Source organism: Aythya fuligula, chromosome 5, assembly GCF_009819795.1.
Source record: "Aythya fuligula isolate bAytFul2 chromosome 5, bAytFul2.pri, whole genome shotgun sequence".
Taxonomy (NCBI): domain Eukaryota; kingdom Metazoa; phylum Chordata; class Aves; order Anseriformes; family Anatidae; genus Aythya; species Aythya fuligula.
The window spans coordinates 33,049,140-33,070,049 of record NC_045563.1 but is presented as its reverse complement, the minus strand read 5'-3'; the positions used below and the strand labels follow the sequence as shown (position 1 = coordinate 33,070,049).

The following is a 20,910-nucleotide window of genomic DNA, read 5'->3' as shown; positions in this document are numbered from 1 at the left end:
CCCGCCGCCATTTTGTGTGGCGCCTCAGGTGCGCGGCCGGCGGGACCGCACCGCCCTCATGGCGCTCAGCAGCCCGCAGCTCGGTGCTGCCCTGGGCAAGCCCGTCAGGCTCACCGTGCGTGGTGGTGCCTTCCAGGGCGTGCTGCAGTACCTCAGCCCCGACCGGAGGCTGCTCCTGCGGGCAGGTCGGGGCCGCCTGTGGTTCCCCAGCGCACCGGCTTGGTGTGGGGCTGGAGGCTGAGGCGCTGTTGTGGGCATTTGGTGCCTCACAGCCCTGGGGCGGCTTGCCCGGGGGGGCTCCCGCTCTTTTTTTGTGAGGAAAGCAGCTCTGTGTGAGCCTGACTTCTGGGGGACAAGCACCAGTAACTCATTCCGTCGTTAAAAGCGGTGTTTGACGCTCCTGTCCCCTGCTGTTTGAACCCCTTGGTCTGAAAATAGCCGTGGGTGACTTCTGCAGGGACTGCCCAGGGACAGCGTGTGCGGCCTCCAGCCCACAGCCTGTCCAGCACTCACTGTGCCCAGCGCAATGCGTGTGTGTGGTTCCCCAGAGCCTAAACAGCCCTGGGATAAATAAAACACAGCCTTAAAGCTGAGATAAAAGTAGCTGGATCTGCCTGTGCTCTCTGGTTCGAGATTATGTGGGTATAGCAGACCAAAAGTCTGTCCTGTTAAGCATGCAGAGTAATTGTATGGAAGTGCTGTTACATAGAGTGAACGTACTGTCCCTCAAAATCCCCATTTTACTGACTTTATTGTAATTAATAGAACTAGCTGGTCCTCTGTTCTTGCTTTGTTCAGTAAATGCTAAGTTTTACCTGTACAGCAGAACTTGACATAACCTATTTTTTCTACTCCCTGATTGCAGTGAAGAACTTGGAAACTGGCAGAAGCACCCCAGGAGTAAAACTGTTCTTTGAACACGAAATAGTCAGTGGTGAGGCCCTAATGTGTGTTATGACACGGGGATCATGGACACTTGGTTCAGCATTTCAGTTTTGGTCACTGCTGGAGTCTTCAGTTGCACAACTTTTTTCTAAAGTCAGTAGGAATCAGAATGTTTTAGAAATCACACACCTTTTGTTCCCCAGTTACCTGTTAGTGAAATAGTAATCGCACGCTTCGTGAAGGTCTTGTGACTGTACTGCATTAAGGCTTACAAGTAGATGAGCTAATTAATAAAGTTCAGTAAGACCACTAATGGAAATAACAATCAGGAAGTTGAGCTATGCATGCTCCCTGTTTACTTCCTGAAGGTGGAAGGCGTAATTACATGTTTATTGTGCGTTCTCTTACAAGTGCAAGATGTTCTGTGCTAGGAAGTTAAATTGCTGAAAGTTCTAGTTAATTTGGTTCTGCTTTTACTTGCACAGGTGAAAGGAATCTCCACTAAGTGGTCTGCTTATGTGAGCCTTTTTCTGTGATTCACTAGTCATAAAATACAGAATTACTCAAAAAAAAAAAAAATTATAGTGTTTAAAGGTCCTATGCATTTATTTCTATGGGCGTCTGCTATCAAGTTTTGCTTTGGGGACAAAGGGCAAAGTGCTGAGGGGAAAGTAGTTAGAAGGCAGCTTATCAAGTACTTATGTGTACTGCCTTTTTCCATTGTAGTTTTTATATCTGTACTGTTTTATGTTTTTAATAGTAAGTAGCATAATTAGTTGTAGTTCAATATTGACTTCATTTTTGGTGGGATGCTAAGCCCACAGCTTATTGTTTAAATATTAAAGTTCTGATACCTTTTTTGTAAGTTACTTATATGAGCTATTTTATATAAGTTGTACATCAGAGTGAATTTAAAAATATTTAAGCTGTATTTTGAGTTTGTTTTCTTTTCTTGTATATATGTCTGTCCTATGCTGTTTATTATTCATTATAGTTCTCCTTTTTTAACACTTGTTATTTCCTGAAAGTTGCTTGTCAGCAGCAGAATGTAAATTGTTTATTTCTATTGTAGTGGAAGTGCTGGATGAACTGGATTCAGGGAATGGAGCAACAGTGCTGTCTGAGTATGTTGAAATGCCTGCATCCTTTTGTGGTAGGAGATGGGGATAGGAATGCAATTGGTAGGGGAGGCACCACCTGCATTTAATATCTTACAGATGTTCAGACCCAGCTGTGTAAAGTTTGTATTTGCTCTAAAGAGTTTAATAAGGTGATGAGTAGAAGGCCTCCACTGTTTAAAAGACTCTTTCAAACTATAACTTAGTATTTCTCCTCTTTTTATTATTATTTTTTTTTTAGTTCCCATTAATGTTCCAGAGTAGAATAATTTTCATGGTTTGTTTGCAGATCAGCTTGTGGTTTCAGGGAGGGTTTCCCATGAACATTTCTTCTGCCTGAATAGTTGAAGGCGAATTGTACATGGAAGTTATGTTTATATACGTGCTGTAAAATGTTTATAAACATGACTTTAGGAAGCTGGTAAGGCTATGTTTCAGACTTCTACAGTGTCCTGCTCTTAAATGGCTTTGCTTTGGGTCTTCTCACAAAACCACATTTATTTATTTTTTTTCTCCTAAGAAAAGTAGGAATGAAGAGATATCTATTGTATAGTCCTTCAAATATAGTTAGCACATAGAATTGTGATTAGCAGCACTTGTCTTGTTTGCTGCTGCCTCGTCTCTTTCTTCCCTGTTAAATAACATACATACTGTGCTCACTTGTGTGACAGATTTATTTTTGCACTAATCTTTTAATATGCCATTTTAGATGCAAGATTTTTCAGCTACATCTAAGTGTTGATCATTTATTTTTATAAATAGTTATTTTTATGTTTTATTATATTGAGGTAGGGATATACACTGTAGGAGCTCTATAATCAAAATGGGAGGGTTTTATATCAGTACACAGAAATTTATACTAATAAGGTGTATTTCACAGTAAAGTGCTCTTGATGTAGGATTGTCCTGTTTTAGAAATTAGAGTTTAAGAATTTAGAAATCTTATACGTGAGTTGGTAAACATTCACCTTACTGAAACGTCAATTTCTTGCCTCGATGTGCTACCATCTCTACTAAATATGTAATAACTTCAGCTTGATTATAGTAAAGTTTCAGTGGGTAAAGCTGTTTTACTGATCTATTAACTTGTAATCCAACTTGTAACTGAAACCTCATTACTTGAAAACTGAAACCTCTGATTATAATCAGAGGGTGATTATAATGATTAAATAATGGATCGAATATTAAAGTTTCAGTTTAAAAGTTTGCAGATTTTTCAACTGTGTGGTTCTCGGGCTTAGATCAGGTACTTCATTCATGGTACTTTTAGCTCTTTCTTCTCTTGAAACCTTCATTGCTGACCTTTGTGGTGAATCTGTTCAGGTTCTGTTTTCACCTTTTAGTTTTAGAAATAAATCTGAAATTTCACGTGAAATAAAGATCCTGTGAGCAAAATAACCATGTAGTGGATTAGCTTCAAAGTCTCCCATAAGAATCATGTACATGGGGTTAGGAAGTTGCATCAGTGCAGCAGTTTATTGTCTAGATGCAGGTAGATGGTGTTGGATGGAATTATTTTCTTTATTAAAATATCCATGCTGGTGAAATGTGTAATGTTTTGACTTTTGTGCTATGTATGGCTGTCTTGCTCCTGCAGGTGCACTTCAGCTGCTGAGGGGAATGGGGACAAAGGAGCAGACACAGGACAAGCAGATTGTAGCCCATGGAGTTCTCCAGGCATTTTCCCCGAGAGCCAGCCCAGAGCCTTGAATAGCTTAAAGTACTCCCTCTCAGGTAACATGAATATTAGTCAAGCAATGTAGTTAGTGTGTGTCACACAGGATCTTCCCCCAAAGCTGTGGGCTCTTGGCTCGCCTGTATCTGGACAGGCTGTATTCTGAAAGAACAGTGGTCACAGGCAGATAGGCACAGAGCTCGGTATCAGCACACGTGCCTTTTGCCTGCAAATATGTACACAACATCAGAAAAACTTGTTTGCTTTCCAGAATGTTAATCCTGTGGTTCTCATCAGCTGTAAAAGTGGCTGAGCAGCATAACTAATTTTTGGAGAAGTCAAGCGCTTCAGCCAGTGAGCATTCCTCTGTGGTGGCTGTTTAATCTTATCCTTGTACCTGAAATGTACATGGCACGACAAATAAGTGAAAGCTCACTAAGACTCTTGCTGTTCTGTACTGCACTGGCTGTTACGCTTGGAAGGCACTTGCATTGATTTGATTGAGCGGTTCCTGCTGTATGCACACCCACAGGTGCAGATCTAAAACGCAGTTGGCTCTCCCTGTTCACATAGAGCTGTGACAGGCATGCAGGGCCTGTACAGGCTAAAGGAAGGTTGGTTGCCTTTGCCTGGGAGGGGGGGAAGAAAATGAGTGAGACTGATGTACTCTGGGAGAGCCTTTTAAAATGTTGTCATGTGATTTTGCAATAGGATGTTATTTCAGAGTTTGGAAGACTGTCCTTGTGTTGTCATGGGTGCGTGTTATTAATGTTTGCATCTTATTTAAAAGGAAAGAAAATCTTTTGAAAGCCCTTTATCTGTTCATTAGACTTGGTTAAGCAGGTGTTCTGAAATACTAAAATCTGGCTTAAATTCTGTTAGCCCTCTGTTAACAGATGCAGTTTCTTGAACTGAAATCTTTATTTTCTTTATACTTCACAAAGACAAAACAAAACACTGCAACTTTTGAACAGTCAGTATTTCTGTGAAAAATTTAGAATTTTGGCTCATGCTCAAGACTATGTATATCTGAAACAGACAGTCCAGTAAACTGAACCTGAAGTTATGGCTGTTCCATCCCTGAAGGTGTACAAAGCTGGGTTGGATGGGGTTTTGAGCAACCTGGTCTAGTGAGAGGTGTCCCTGCGTGTGGCAGGGGGGTTGGGACCAGATGATCTTTAAGGTCCTTTCAACCCAAACCATTCTGTGATTCGATGGTCTGTTTGGATGTGTTCAGGGAGTAGAGAAGAGCTGAGAAGCTAAACCAGAGAAGTAGAGTGATTATATAACTGAAATACATACTCTGTGTTCATTCAATTCAGAGTTCATTCAATCAGATGAAGCTTCTAATGCTTTTTTAACTTCATTTTAGAGAAAGAAGAAGAGAAGGTAGAGTACACAGTTATTGACTGCTTCCAGCAGAAATTTGGCCCAGCAGTAAGTATTAACTAAAGCTTTTGCTCAGCATATATGACTTTTTAAGCCCATTCTGTTTGGTTTGTCAGTAGCTGTTAGGTGCAAGATGGTGAGCACTGCTCCATGAGGTATTGTATTGGAAATTGTTTCTGCAGACTGTAATGAAAATTCAGTAATAAGTAGTAACTGACTTCTTAAGTCAAGTAGAAATGGTGTCACTGGTGGTCTTAGAGTATATTTAACTTGTACATACACGTACATGCAGGGAAAGAGTGCAGTGCACATGAGTTTGTAGCAGATATGAATTTGTACCATTGTGTGCTGGTTGCTGTTTTCAGAATGTTTCACCTGTAAACTGTGATGAGGAGTCAGTATTACTAGTTAGTGAGCAATTATTTTCTTTAGAAAGAGAACAACATGAGGAATTGTTGGTGTTTGGAGAGGGAATCGTTTTCATGGGTGTTTAGAACTTCAGAAGCGTCTGGATGTGGTAGGAAGAATTTCAGAACCCATGATAGATTTATTGAACCTAATAGTATTTTTAGGTCTGACTTAGACCAGCAATGCTATGCCTTCCAAGCCATTTTCTCTTGCAGTTACATCATCTGGGATTTGGGTTTTTATTATGATAAATGGAGAGCGCACACAGAGGAAAAAGCTCTTTTACCACAGGGCAAGATTTCCCTGCTTACAGATTAATTTATTTTTTGCTTGAAAAAGAAGCTGACTTTTTATTTCTGCCACTCTTATGCAGCATGTGCAGTATGGGTTAATTTATCTTAATTCTCTTGAAACTTCTTGCCTCTGTGAGGGTAACAGGTTTATCTGAATACCTTAGAAGATGAGTTCCTGTTTTTATCTAACAGGAATGCCTTCTTTGTGATCTTGAGGAAGTTCCTTAAACCTAGTTAAGAGAATTTCTTCTGAGGAGATATGGGGAGTTTATAATCTTTAGTTAATGATCTCTATTAAATGTGTTGTTTCTAGTTGTGGAATACCCAGCTATCTATCTGTAACTGGACTGATCCTGCATCTGTTTGGATCGCTATATCCGCAGGATTCATTGTGTTCCTGATTTGTATTTATCTTACATATGGATCGTGACCAGAAAAATCCAGCTTTACTATTTGTCCTTCTGCTTATCGTTCTCTGGCACTGATTATTTTTGTCCCTGTTTTTCATTAGGTGCTACACCTGAAACAGCAGCATGTTGTTAGTGTAGTTGGGGAAGGTGTTAATTTATGTCGTCATGGAAAACTCTCCTGGCTTCAGGTAAGAAGCAGGTGTTTCCCCAGATGTGCCCCTAAATGGATGCAAAACTAATAAATGTTTGGGGATTAGCCTGTGCTTAAGATGTACTAATGTGACTCTTTTGGTAAGGGATATGATTTTCGTTGAGACAATTAAGTGTTTTCATGCACTACCTGTTACAGGAAGAATTATGCCATTGTAAGGCAATATAATAATTACTTGTATATCACATATATTTGTATATAACAAATAATTTGGTTGGTTTGCCATCTTTATTTACTTGAATAGAGGTAGAGGTAGTACAATAGTACAGCTGTTGCCTATGGAACAACTGCAAAACCCACCTAATCACAATGCCAATATAACTGGAGAAGTAAAATGCAGCTAAAGATGATAAAATATCTTGATTAGCTCTGATGATATAAATATCTGACCAGGAAGGGATGGAAATTAATATTGTTTTATATACTCAAAAGTATCCTGGTTTATTTTTAAGGAGGTTTAAAGTGGGCATGGTTAATCCAAAGCAAAAACTTGTGTGGGAGTTCAAACTTGCAGAAGTAAGTGTCTACAGAATGTTTGCTTTGGCATGGCTAAACTGTATTCATATATCAGCTTTTGTTAAGCCTTTATGAGTTTGAGAATAGACAACATCTAAATGTTATGGCCTATGTTGAATGGTGTAGTGGAAAACAATGTCCTTTTTTTTTTTTTTTTTTTTTTTGTAGCAGTTTTTGACACCTAAAGGAATGTCATGGAAACAATAATTTTTCTTGATCGGATTCCTTAGAAATGACATTGAGGTACATGTAGGAATTTATGCAAAGTGCTTTGGATAGGGCTTGCTCTTAAAATGCAGCAAAATGCTACCTTTAAATGTGTATAGTAGACTACTAGGTCATTTTTCCTAATTATTGTGAGTTATCTGTGAAAAAAGCAAGTCTTTCTCATAGATTAGCATTAAGGAAACTGAAAGTGTGCTGCTTAATGTGTACTTGTATATAAGGTTGTCTTGTATGTGACAGTGTGCTTTCTCCTACCTTAAAATCCATTGTTCTTGTCTCTCTCACTCATCTTCTTTCTAACTCAATTTGTCGTAGATAGCAACAAAGAGCCGTATTTTTCTGTTTGATATTTTCCTTCTGGGACCTCAAGCGTTCAAAAATGGATTACAGATGGTGCTGGAAGATAAAAACATCTTGAAGGTAAGGGTTAAGGGTGTGTGAGGACATCTGAGGTAGGAGGGGTTGCATATAGATGTAGTGATTACCAGAAAAATTGCAGTTGGATACAGGTTTGTCTGACAGCTCTTTCTTTCTCCAGGTCATACATGACTGCCGTTGGATCTCAGACTGCCTTTTTCACCAGTACAGCGTCCTTCTCTGCAATGTCTTTGATACACAGGTACGCTTCACATACTCTGGTTGGCAACAAAAGTTTTGATGAGAGAAAACTGAGCCTTATTCAGAGCCTTCTTTCAAGGAAGGTTTAATGTCAGTGGAATGTGGTGATAGTTGAGCCTTCTAAATGTATTTTTGTTCCAGGTAAGAATTGCCAGGCAAGGCTGCTATTTAGAGCTTGTCTTGTGTAGACCAGAATAGATTAAAAATACTAGTTTTTCACAGAACAAGCTTTTATCTTAGTCAAGAGAAGCATCAATCTATGAGAGGTGCTTTGGGTATCTCTAAATCCCCATTTTAAGAGATTGTTAATATCTAATACTAGCAGCATTTTTTTATTATTATTTTTTTTAATATATGTAATGGATCTTGATAAAACTTGGCACAACCTGATGCTACTGTGGCTTTAACTGGAGCCAGATAGACTTGTGTTTTATATTTCTGGTTACCCTTTCTGACCCTTTCACAAGTGCAGAAAACAGTCAGGCTTACAGGTATCTAGGAATGGAAGTGTCTGTTAATAAACACAGTTGTGGAATTGAGAGTATAGGCCAGATAATCACAAAAATCTTTGCTTTTGCTAGTGCTAGCTCTGGTAATTGTTGTAGTTAAAATGTTGCATGACTAAGTGGAAAATTAGAGCCTTTTCAGAGAAGAAAATAACAGAATGTCTATCATTGTTTGTAGTGGTTGTGGGTGTGTTATTCTTGTCCTTGTGTGTGCACTGATTTTTCGTGTCATAAACATGACTGTCTGTAGTAGTTCTTCAAAGTCCTAGTCTGGGTTATATAGTAAATGTTATACAACAAAACTTTCTTTCAGTCCCTCTCTGATGTTAGTTTGGCCTTCTGCCCCTAAAAATTTGTAGTGTTCTACTACAAGTCAAGTATCAATCAATGTCAGTGTTAAGTCTGGACTGCATGAAAAAGGTCAAGAAGAAAATTGCTACCAGTGCTGCTAATGTATTAACTAGGCAATTGTGCTGCCTAGAACATGTAACTGGTACAGTGGAAATGCCTAACCAGACCGACCCATGCTAGGACCTCTGAGGCCCATAAATGGCTCTCATAGTTCTGTTTCAGTGTGAGCTGACACGCATGCTTTTCTTGCATTAATAGATCTTTAGGCTTAGATTCAATTACTCTGATCCATTGATCTGAGTCTGAATCATACATCCAATATAAGTAAGCTAGGGGAGCAGTTTGGTTTTGACTGCCCTAAAGCGTGCCTGTTATTGCAGTATGGAGCTGTCATCTACTGTCTGGAGACAGTAACTGGGAAATTCCTGTGAGCAAACTCTCACAGAGGCTCTTTGTGAAGCACTTAACACTGAGAAGCAATTCTTAAAATTGGAGCAGGCTGCGTACACAAGTGCACGTGCAAGTGAGACTGTTTAAAAACACAGCAGTGAATTGAAGAATTCTGGTTTAAATGGGATTCTGCCTGCATCATTTGAAAAGTTTAACCCATGGTTTGGCCAGTTGCTGTAACTGTTTGTTGCTTGTAATAGTATACATGTAGTGCACATCAGTGAAAGGTTTCTAATGTGCATCCATAATGCTGCCTTCTCAGACTCTTCTGTGCTGCACCATCAGATTAGAGCATTCTCATGCTCTGAAATCTCTGCTTCTTTTAAAATGTTGTTGGCTGCATAGTTGTTTACAATTAAATGAAATAATGCAATTCTTCTTAGATGTGTGTACCAGAAGAATAAAGAAAGGACAACAACTTGAGACTGTCCATAAAACAGAGGTTCATGCTAAGTTTAATCATAAAATATGAAAGTGACGTATTTGCAGTCTGGTTCCACAGATCAACACACGTACACACCTTTTTAGCATGTAGTAGTCAGTTTCTGCCCTTGAATCCAAGCCATTAGCATGCAATGACTAAGATTTTCTGAGAGAGTTCAGTGATAGCTAAAACACTGTTTTCATTGTTAAGTTTGTTTTCTAATCTTGTGCATTCAGATTAGGCTTTTTATGAATAGACTGCATTTTTGTTTAAATATTTAAGTCTATTATCTTCTTGTTTGGAAAGCATTGACTTTTTTTTTTTTTAAAAAAAAAAACTAGTAATTCCCTCTCTAACCTTCTGGAGGAATGGAATATTCATCTCCATAGATTTGAAAGTCTTTATCTTGACTTTGAGTAAAAATAACTGACTGCTTCAGAAGGTCTTTCCTGAGGCTCCTCTTCATCTGCATTTGGCCATTGAGAGCTAAAAGCCAAATGAGTTTTTAGTGGTCAGAGGTACAGTAAAAAGGTCTGTTCAGTAAGAAATGATGGAAACTCCCTCTTTACCTGGTTATTTGTGCTTACAAACCAGTGAAAGTCAGCTTTCACTGGGTCTTAATTTTCCTGTCTTCAGTGAATTAATCAGATCGGATTACTTCAGTTCCTTTCTCCATGTATACTGTTACTTTTTAGCTGATGCTTGTAGACTTTGGACTACAGCAGCGTAGTCAGCATACCAGAAGTATAGGCAGTCCTAGATCCTTTGTTCTACTACAGAGCATCGGAGGTCTGACATCATTTCTTTCCTTAGTCCAAGATGGCTTGTTCTACTTCTGGTGCACTAGCATTTTTCATCTTCCTCATAATACTTTAGTAAAAGCTTTTATTCCTTGGGAATTCAGTAAATGGATTTGCTTACTGCTTTCTTCTGATAAGCACAGTAAATACATGGCTTCTCTCCCAGAGAAGGCAGCTGATGCCTTAGAGTCAGCTTTACTCAGTAGTAAATCATACCAGTTTGTTTGCCTTTGCTATTGGATGGGAAAATAGATGTATTTTCAAAAGACTTAGTTAAGTTAAAAGACTTAGATAAGTCAGGAACTGGGGGGCTAGTCTTGGCATTTGCACTCAGTGTAAGTGGCCAGAAGAAGTCAAAGCTAGAAAATCCTGTTGTCACCATTGCAGGGGTTCGACTGGGGCTGTAAAGCGCTGTATGGCCTGGTCTGGATAGCACATGGACAGCTCCTGGTAGAACAGCTCAAACAGCAGCTTCAGCTGTAACGCTTGCAGTAAAACTGGGCTAGCATGTAAACTCCAGGTTTTGTTGGCAGGTCTGTAGATACTTGCGTTAAGAGTGTTGGCTTCAGGTTTCGTAACAAAGTTAGAAAGGAGACAAGGATTATGAGAGGTCAGCGGGGATTCCAGAGGACCAGAGTAGGAGTCTGGGGTTTTGAGTAGGAGAGAAAGTCTGAGAACTTGGTTCTAACGATGCATCACTCAAGTATTAGATTTTGAAGGTGGATCTAGCCTTTTCAGTTTCTCTTCTCTGCTTCCCTGGTGGGTAGACTCTCTTCCAAGCTTCTGTTTTCCATTGTCACCGCTCTGCACCTGTTAAAATAGTCCCAGTCATCCTAGTGTTCCCTAATTAGTAGCAAAAATTGGAGCCTGATACTGTGAAGGGTAAAAAGGATAAAACCAGCATAGGAAACAAGCAAAAAATATGCCATGCAGTTACTGCTGTAGGTTGTTGTCTCTTTCAGTTTTGGGTCTGTATGCTGTCAAAGATAAGTTTTACTGGCAAAATCAGTTTTTTGTCAAAAGGTTTTAGACCATTTACATATTCTTTCATCGTGTTTTCCTTGCATTGCATCACTACTTTGTGTTTAAAAAAAAAAAAAAAAGCAACAAGAAGTAGGGGAAGTATCACTGTGTGCTTACTCTCTTCTGATACTATTCCTAATGTGCTGTCTGGAGAAATCATTCTTATAACCTGATTTACTCTTCATTTAACTTGATGGCTTTAAGGAGTCAGACTACTACTTCTGCAATTGTATACAGTCAAAATGAGGATTAATGTGTCTGCAGTATATTTTTTGTATTGTAATATGCTTCCCCTCTGTCAAATCTCCACATTCTCTGCTTTTGCTCATCAGACACTGGGGAGGACATACTGATCTCTTCCATCACAGGTGGCTGATGTTCTGCAGTTCTCAATGGCAACAGGAGGCTACTTTCCACACCGTGTCTGCACGTTGCAGGAGTGTTTGATGCAGCACTTGAAGATACCTTCCAAATGGGATGCCCTCATGAAGTGCAGGCAGGAAGTGGCTTCAGTGAGTTGATTCAGTGAGGCACCTCTGAAGACTGAATTGTGAGCTGTGCTGTGCCCCTTTTCAGATTCTTTTTTTTTTTTTTTTTTTTTTCTTTTTAAGAGCATGGCACTCTTTAGTAGTCAAATTGCTGTAGTTAAGGACATTTCGTAATAGTCATTTGGGAGACAGATGCATGCTTCAGCTCCCGTCAATGCTTATGCTAGTATTTCCTAATAGTACATTTGAAATTGAGTATTGAAGAAACACAAAGCTTGTGCAATAGAAGTTTTGCGTAACTGGTAAAAAATGGTCTGGATATCTTAATATACTTGACTAATTCTGAAACCTAGCTCCAAAAGAACAAATCGGGTAAAATGAACCCTGAGTCATGTAGGGAAAGAGGAAACACTCTAGCCAGCACTGCGAGAATGGAAAAATGAGAGTAACAGCACAGTTCAGTGTCATTTGCTATATAATTGTCCGTGTTTTTGTTAATCTTTCAGAGAGGGACAGGCAAGGGAAGTCTTAATAGGCAAGAAGTTCCCAAGATCTGGGGAGTGTAACCTGGATAAATAGCATGTAAATAGGCTGGTGCCAGGTGTGATATCTCTTTGTTGAATTTTTAATCACCTGACCTTTCTTTTAGTTGAGGGGGCTGGGAGGAGGACTTCCAAAGATACTGTTAAATGTGGGAGGAGCTAGATACTTAATGAGACCCCGCTATGCAGACAGGATTTCTTTTGTGAATGGGAACAAGCTCTGTTCTGCCAGACCATCTTTTTCTGCCTTTATACTAGTTTTGTAACTTCCTGAGTAAATCTGAGGGGTTTTGCACAATCTATTCATTGATAGGAAGTTTTCATCAAAAGCCTCAATTATATATCTTTTGATATGGCTATAATTTGTTCAGGCAAATTATTTTTAAACTGATAGCTGCTCAGTGAAATCTCAAATTTGAACACGTCTTTATTTTTTACTTTGGTGTCTGAATTCCAATAGCGTCTGTCAGAATTTCATTTTAGAGAATTCTGTATGGCAAATCTAAGCCAAATGACAACAGGCTTGCCTTCCATGTTTAGCTTTCACAAGTCATTCTATTGGTCTGAAGATGAAAAGTAAAAAATGACTGTGTAATACGTGTATAGTAAGTATACCACCATAAGGGACTGTAGCGATACTTCTGCTCACAGTATCATGGTCATGCTGCTTCACTGGGACTTACAGAACATGAGAGTTAGTTTCAGTTGTGCTGACTGAAATTGTTCCTATCCCTGGCTGCTTCCCTGATGGGAGATTTTTTCCAACTTGATCTTTAGGTTTCACTCTTTGAAAGACACACCTAGTTTCCTACATTGTTTTAGACAGATGAGAGACAACCTAGCATTCATTACACACTGTAGCAGGTGTACGTTGTTTTTTCTGTTGTTTTTTAAGAAGTAATTCCTCCCAGAGTTCCTCTTCTCTGATATCCCCAGGGTCGTATGCAGATGGCCTTAGAAACTGCAAGCGTTCAATAGTACTGAAATAGAGATCAGGATCTGGCAATATTGTTTAAACTGCAGTAGAACATGATGAAAAGTTTTGTTATAATTCTTGCTACTGGAATAACTGTTTTCATTTGTATTGGGATACACAGGAGAATCCCAATATATGGTTCTTGAGACCCTTTCCACCTTCTCTGCTTCAAGCGCTTGCTCTGAAGGCTATGTACCTTCTGATGGTCCACTCATCTCTAACGGATAATTTGATGTCTGACCTAACAGCTGTGGTGAATGATTACTTAAATGCTTATCGGAATGGATCTGGAGATCACCTTAGGAGCACAAAGGTGGGTATGTCCTAGCTTGTATCTCGGCCTGGTAATGTGATCTAAGGCTCTGATGGATGAACTCTGGAGGACATAGTTAAATTAGCTTCCTCTTCTGCAGCTGTGCACCCTACTTCATGCCACATCTTGCTTCTGGAGCACAGCAGCAGAAGTGATGGTGTCTGTCACCATCCCTGGAAGTCTTCAAAAGACGTTTAGATGTAGAGCTTAGGGATATGGTTTAGTGGGGACTGTTAGCGTTAGGTCAGAGGTTGGACTCGATGATCTTGAGGTCTCTTCCAAGCTAGAGATTCTGTGATTCTGTGATCTGCCTGCCTTTCACGTCAGTCTATTTGCACAAATGCACGTTAACTTAGTACTGTGGGTGGTGAGCTGCAACTGTTAAGGAATGGACACATGCCTTCTGTTCATTCTGATCTGAGTTTGAGAACCTCTGGGCTCAGTGGAGGGTATGTGTGTTTGTGGACATGAAGAGCAACAGGCAGTTGCAAAGTGGTGTTATTTGGAGCTGCCAGAGTTGCTTTGGTTTGATAAGAAGTTTTACTCCCCAAAAGTTGTTAATTTTTTTTTTCTTCAGTTGTTCACCCTTACTGCTGAGTTATTTGAATATCCTGTGTGTTTCTGAGAAATGTTATGTTTTGTTGCCCAAAGGTTTTTATTTCTGTAAGGACATGAGTTACTTTTTTCTTTCAAATCTATTGTCATCTGAGTTATCTAAAAAATCCAGTCAAGTAACACTTTTAATCTTTGGTTACGTAGAGCCAGTAGTATTGCTGTCCAGATAACTTTTAGTGGCTTTTGTATGGCAGACACTTCAGTAATTCCTTCTTCATTTATAGAGGTGGTGGGGTGCAGGATTTTTGGTTAAGGAACTTGACCTTCTTCACTGATGGGAAGAAAGTTCCATGCAAACCAAATAGGCAGTGGTGATGGTGTGGTCTTTTTCAGTGTCTTTAGTGAAGAAATCTTAGCAGGGCTTGTAATAACTATGTAAGATATGGCTGCTGTTAAGATAGAGCAAAAGGTAAGTTGCCAGATATCTTCATTCATCATGAGGAGACTGAACTAACATGATTAGATCATGTCATTAGCTCATTTTTGCGGTTGTAAATACCTTGAAATATTTGTTTGGAAAAGTGAATACAGGTCTATCTTAAGGAACAGGTTTATCTGTTTCTTTGCCCTGGTTTAACAAAGCATTTGAGTGCAGACTTGAATCCTTTGAGAACTATGTAAGGGCTCAGAGCAGTAAATCCCATTAGTGAGGATTTAAGAGGAGATGAATGTAGATAACCACAAGAGGTCACAGTTGCTTCACAGATCATATCTGAAAACCTTTTCTTTTGAAAGAAGAGTTTTCAAAAACAGAAGGTTGTGTATACCTCATTGAAAAAAATGAGCATGACATCTGAATTTCCAGTGTAAAATGCATGCAAACATAGGACGGATAGAGGGGAAAATAAGTGTTTTTTAAAAGTGAAAAGATTACAGAGTAATTCTACTTAACATTGGGCTATTTGTTTGTAGAATTTTCAAACAGTAGTCAGGTTAACAGTTGCTGAAGCCAATCCTTTCTTAAATCCATTTACTGCATAAGATTAGCCAAGGGATTAATTTGATCATGAGCATTTCAAATGGCATTTTTAAGGCTTATTTAATATCACATCTGATGGTCATACTTGCAGTTGCTTTAGGAATCTTGTAGTATGGACAGTAAGAATAGCCATTTTTACCATCATTTCACTGTTAATCATTTTCCTTTTTATATCTTGTAAGAGGATCACACAGATGAAAGTCCCATACTAGAACAAAAATCTGCTTGATACGCATTTAAAGCCCAAGCAAACCTCCATGGTTTGGTGTTTTTTTTTTCTGTTATTTGTTTGTGTTTTTTTTTTTTATTTTTTATTTTTTTGATTTTTTTCAACAAAGTAAGAAATCAAAGTTAATTTTAAGGACATCCTTTGTGAGTTGACAAGTTCAACTAAATCTGGTTAAAAATAATAAATAGTTTTATGCAACTTGTAGTTTCTCTGACTGTTTATTAATTCCCTGAATCAAAGAGCGTTTATTCAGATCCGGTTCTCTTGTGGAGCTAAAGTATAAAGCTACTTGGAAAATCCTTTTACTGTAAAAGAGCTATTTTACTTCTTATACCGACTAGTTAAAATTTAAGTTAAGCTCTGTGGGATTTACTGGCTTGTAGTTGGGATATAGTTCTACCAAATATCACTTGAAGAGGTCTCATACCAACTAAAAGAATATGGAGCAATCTGATTGAACGCACTGAATGAAGAGAGTCAACCTCTTGAAGTTACCTTTTTCTTTTTTAAAGGTGACCTGAATCTAGCAGGATTTATACATGGCTGGACATTGTCCTTTCTTTCTTATTTGACCTTCCATAGTTAACTTCTAGTCTACTGTACTTAATTGTTCAACATCCTAATTCTTCAATGTAGCTGCCTTTCTTTATTAGTAAAGTGGGCCCATTTTTACTTGGAATTTGCTGGATGTAGATCTTCTAACTGTTCAATCACCATTGTAGCAAAAACATTGCTGGACTCCTGGTGTACAGCAGTTTGGTATGATGAGCTTGTCTTATCTTGGAGCCAGACTCCAGCAGCAGCAGAGTCCCTGTGCTTGATGACTTTGTTCTCCAAGCATCATCTGACGCAGTTCTAATGCTACTTCAGGAGAAACAGTGGATCTCCTTAGATTCTGAAGTAAATACCTGTGCAGGGGAAACACTCTGAGAACATGAAATAGGAGTCTACTGTGCTCTCTTCATGCATTATGGCAACCGTGGAGAACCAGAAGTGAGTCCTCAGTTGCTGAAGCAGGACTGCAGCAAAGCCCATGAATGCTCCGGGACCATAAAGTTATTTTGCACAAGCTGCCATGGTGAATTGCAGCTTCCAGATCAGAGCTGACACCATTGAACTTCAGCTCAGACTAGTGTTGTAGCATCCTCCTAATCTTTCCTGGGTCACTGCTGCATCCAGAAATTCATCATGCCAACAGCTATTGTGTGTCTTACAACAGTATCAGGATACATGCGGTGAAAAAGATGTTTTGGCTTTCCAGACCAAGGTTGCCTGTGAATTGAGTAATGCTGAGTACTGAGGAATAATGCTGAACAATGGCTATCAGGGCAACTAGCAACTCCCTCCTTTCTCTGTCTAATCAGGGGATTCTGCCTCTGGGAGCAGATTCTGCCTCTGGGTGGGGCCCTCTGTTGTTCCTATTCTCAGGAACAGAAAAAGAAAGGAAAAGTGAACATGCATAATCAAGGAGAAAGAGCCAAGCCTCCTCAGTTGCCCTGCAGCGAGGTCACTGCGTTCCCTTAGGGGTTGCTGCATCCAGTACAAGATGAGGAAAGATAGGTGTGAATTAGGCTGATGAATGTAATTGTGCTGTAAAGTGTAACTTCTTTACCAAAAGGGTTGTTAGACTTTGGAACAGGCTGCCCAGGGAAGTGGTGGAGTCACCATCCCTGGAGGTCTTCAAAAGACATTTAGATGTAGAGCTTAGGGATATGATTTAGTGGGGACTGTTAGTGTTAGGTCAGAGGTTGGGCTTGATGATCTTGAGGTCTCTTCCAACCTAGAAATTCTGTGATTCTGTGTGATTCTGTCTTTCTCAAGTGGTGATCTTCCCTCACCGCTGAGAGCGAGCTCATCCTAGATTTCCCAACTCTGGGTCTCTGCTATTTCCTGTATTTTCAGCATCGCTTTCTGCCAGGAGTAATTACTCTCTTTGTGGACGCAGCAATGAAGTAAAATGGATTTCTGTGCCTCTGCAGTGCTGTCTCTAGAAATAAGCTAGTACAGGAGCTGTGTGTGAAATTTCCAATTGTCCTTGTAGATTTCTGTTGTATGTGGTTAGGGGTTTGGAAGTATCACTGCCTTTTGATGTGTAGGACTTAGATTCAAAGAAGCAAATGCTGCCTGGGAGCACATTGGTGTTAAGAAGCAAGTGATCTCTTAGAAGCGCAGCACTCTAACTGGTGGTTGTTCACAAGCAGAGCTTTGGTACTGTAGCACAGTTGTGGCAGTCGGGAAGCTGGATGCAAGTTCTTCTGGCTAAACAGAACTGAAGGTGGGGTGTTTGCAACTAAGCGCTTCATCTGCTTTTTTTTCTTAATGCTGTCTGAACTATTTTGCCTTCCTCTGGATCTGTGCGGACTTCTAGATGCAGGTTTTGTGAGGCATGGCTTCCCTTTACAAAGGCTACGATGACTCCCATAGAGTATCCTACCTGTATTTTTACTTCTCCTGCTCTTGGTGTTTCTGCCAGTGTGCCCATACCGACAGCTGCCTGAACCAGCATGAAGCTTTCCCCTGTCTTCCCCTGGCCTGTCGTTAAACATGCACCATCGTCCAGTCCCTGGATATCAAGGCAGGTTTTAAGCAAGTTACTACAGTTGCTTGTTCAGCTGTTTCATCACTGTTCCAGGAATCTTGGGTGAAATGCACCTCGCTGTTTCTGTTTAAAGTATCAGGACAAATATTTATGCAACAATCTGAAACATTCTGGATACACAACAAGTGTTTTTGGGGTGGGAGCCTCCACATTTTTTCATGTTGAATGCAGAAGTGAAAATATGTTGTGTTTGTTCCTGTGCTGCTTTTGTGTTCTGACCATCGCTTGGCCCAGCAGCATGGCTGATGTTTTATGTGCTTCTTGTGTTTACAGAAAGTTTTGTTTTGTTTTTGCTAAATAATAATTAAATTATTCTGGCCTGCCTTTTGTTTGTTCTGCAACTTCATCCTTCCTGATTTCTTCATTTGGATGGGGCTTCACTGTTCTGAAGGGTAATTATTTAATAGTTTCTGTTCCCCTGCTCTGCAGTCCTGCCGGTTTCCTTTCACTTTCTGTGATGTTTTGCCGTTAAGTAATGTTTGCTCTGTGCTGCCTGTGTGTTGTCTTGAAGTTGTCCCCATGCAACCTGCTAGAACTGAATTTGCTTGGCTGCTTGTTAGCAAGCTTTCTTATTTATGTGCAACTCCCCTTTCTATAGATGAAAGCAGTTGTGGATGTTTTTGTTGTTCCTACAAACACGGCGAGCACTGCAGTCCTTGTTAATAGCAGATCCTCAAATGTTTTTGAATGAAAATGAATGAAAGTGTGATGTTTTGTACAGAGTTCCATGCACTGCTCAGAACCAAGTCAAGAAATCACAGAATCATTCAAGTTGGAAAAGACCTCCAAGATCATCTAGTCCAACCTTTAAGGAGAGCATTTCTTCTCATGTTCTTCCAAAGCAGCTGTTCTATTGATTTATAAACTATGTTGTTGTTTTTTTATATATATACATCTGTTTTTAGGATACAAATACCATGTTTTTAAAGAAAAGCCAGAAAAGTTGCCTTTGCAGTGGCTCCTACCAGGAAACCTGAACTGGTCATGCCTCTATGGGGTCTTCACACCTTTATAGTGCAAAAGATCTCAGGAGAAATCTAAATCCCATATGCAAAATATTACTTAAATCTTGAAGATCTGTGTAATAAAGGAACAAACAATAAAGCAGGCCTAATCTTTGGGTTGCCTTTGAAAGGGAGAGGAGTGTCTCCCCCTCCCTCCCCCCAAGATAGTGTTTGCAGGTAGTTAATGCATTCAGTAGATGTAATGGGAGATGATTATTCTATTTCATTGGCTAATTACAGAGGGAGCTCTTATCTGATATTAACAAAAGTAGAGCATGTGTATGCATATGTATTGTTTTGATTTCTTTTCTCTTTCTTTTCTTTTTCCCTTATCAGCCCACTTGCAGGGAGCTGCCAAAGGAGCTGCGTCAGCTGGCAGGCGACCAGAAGCTGCGAAGGGAGAAAGCAGTGAAAGACTACAGGATGAATGAGGATGGGCTTTTGATCAGGCCAGCCATGAAAATAAATGAGAAAAACGATCCACAGAAGGATGGGGCGCATAGAGATGACAGGGACTGTCTTCCCCCAAATGGAGCAATGAGTCGAATATCCTTCAATAATCAGGATCTACTTTGTCAGGAAAAGCATGAGAATCAAAATCAAGTGGCAAGACTGTGGGAGAACTTCAAACCAACCTCAAACTAGTTGTAAAAAAAATCTTTGATACAGGTGACTTGGTGAGCTCAAATTGCAAATCTGAGGACATCCAAATGAATGAAAAGGGGCTGTTCCCCGTGTAGAAGTACCAAGGGAAAACTCCTCTCTTTAGAAGGACAGATAAACAGGTTGTTGATGGGAAATAATGATGGTCTCTCTAATGCTAAGGCAATTCCTGCTGTGTGATTTGTCAAGATCTGTTTTGAGATCTTTTTTTTTTTTTTTTTTATGAGCTGGTTTTGCTCTTGACTTTTTTATTAGACAAGTGTCTTCAGTTGTATTGGTTCTTTTGTTGTCAACTGTTGCAGCGTATGTAAAACTCCCACACAGACCAAACATCTAAATAGGGGAGCTCCTAACGTGTCTGTTCATTGAGATTAGAAAGGGATTGCTTGGAAAAAAAAATACGAGTTCTGGCCAACTAACGTGGGCTTGGTTTATACACAGATAAGTCTCTTGGTATATCTAAACAACAGCCACGATTAGGAGAGTGCAAAGGATCCCGCCCTAACCAACAGCTGTCATGGCAAAAACGGCAGAGGTGTACTCACTAAAAGGACTCTTCTGCCAACTCAGGGAGATTTTAGGCTAGCTGACAAAAGAAGCATTCTGCTTATTATGTTGCACTCTGCCATTGTGTGTCAGCCCTACTCTATCAGACTTGTGTAGATAAGGCAGTAGCAGTAATGTGTGTATATGCACAAGTGTCTGTATTCTGAAAGTGGGAGGAGAACAGTTAAATTAGTTGCAAAGGTGTCTAGCATTTTCCTCCAAGTAAGATATAACAGCAAAACTAGTTTATTCTCGGTGTGCTTGCTTTGGCTGTTATTCAGTAAAAGTAAAACTTCTCCAGCTGATAGTGCTCTGCCACAGTGACAAAGGACGTGCAGGCAGTGCCTGAGTCTTGGACCATTTTTTGGTGTAACCTTAATGGTATTCTGTAACTAAATTGTATAGGTACTTTGTCGCAGTTTGCTGTAGAAAAAATAAACCAGGTTTGAAACAAGTTTCATACAGGTTTTTATGTGGAGACGGAGTCTGTTTCACTTGGGCTGCTAGGAGATGGGCCCCTTCTCAGCACTGGATTTCATACCGTTCATCTGGAACAAGACTTCCCTAGGCAGGTGGATGCTGTGGAACACGCGGGCTGCTCAGAGCCTCGCATTTCACAGCTGCACTCCCCTGGGCCCACCCGCTCCCCTCAGA

The 20,910-nt window shown here is 39.9% G+C and overlaps 1 protein-coding gene across 1 annotated transcript; it reads left to right on the top strand.

Moving 5' to 3' along the window:
* The first annotated feature begins 58 nt into the window (after window positions 1-58).
* On the top strand, window positions 59-19,877 carry EXD1 (exonuclease 3'-5' domain containing 1). The gene is made up of 11 exons (XM_032187992.1): window positions 59-185; window positions 866-934; window positions 1,958-2,009; window positions 3,601-3,737; window positions 5,051-5,115; window positions 6,280-6,366; window positions 7,446-7,550; window positions 7,669-7,749; window positions 11,671-11,814; window positions 13,430-13,621; window positions 19,384-19,877. Exons 1-11 carry the CDS (start codon window positions 59-61, stop codon window positions 19,690-19,692), a joined length of 1,368 nt encoding a protein of 455 aa, XP_032043883.1. The 3' UTR covers window positions 19,693-19,877.
* Window positions 19,878-20,910: the final 1,033 nt, after the last annotated feature.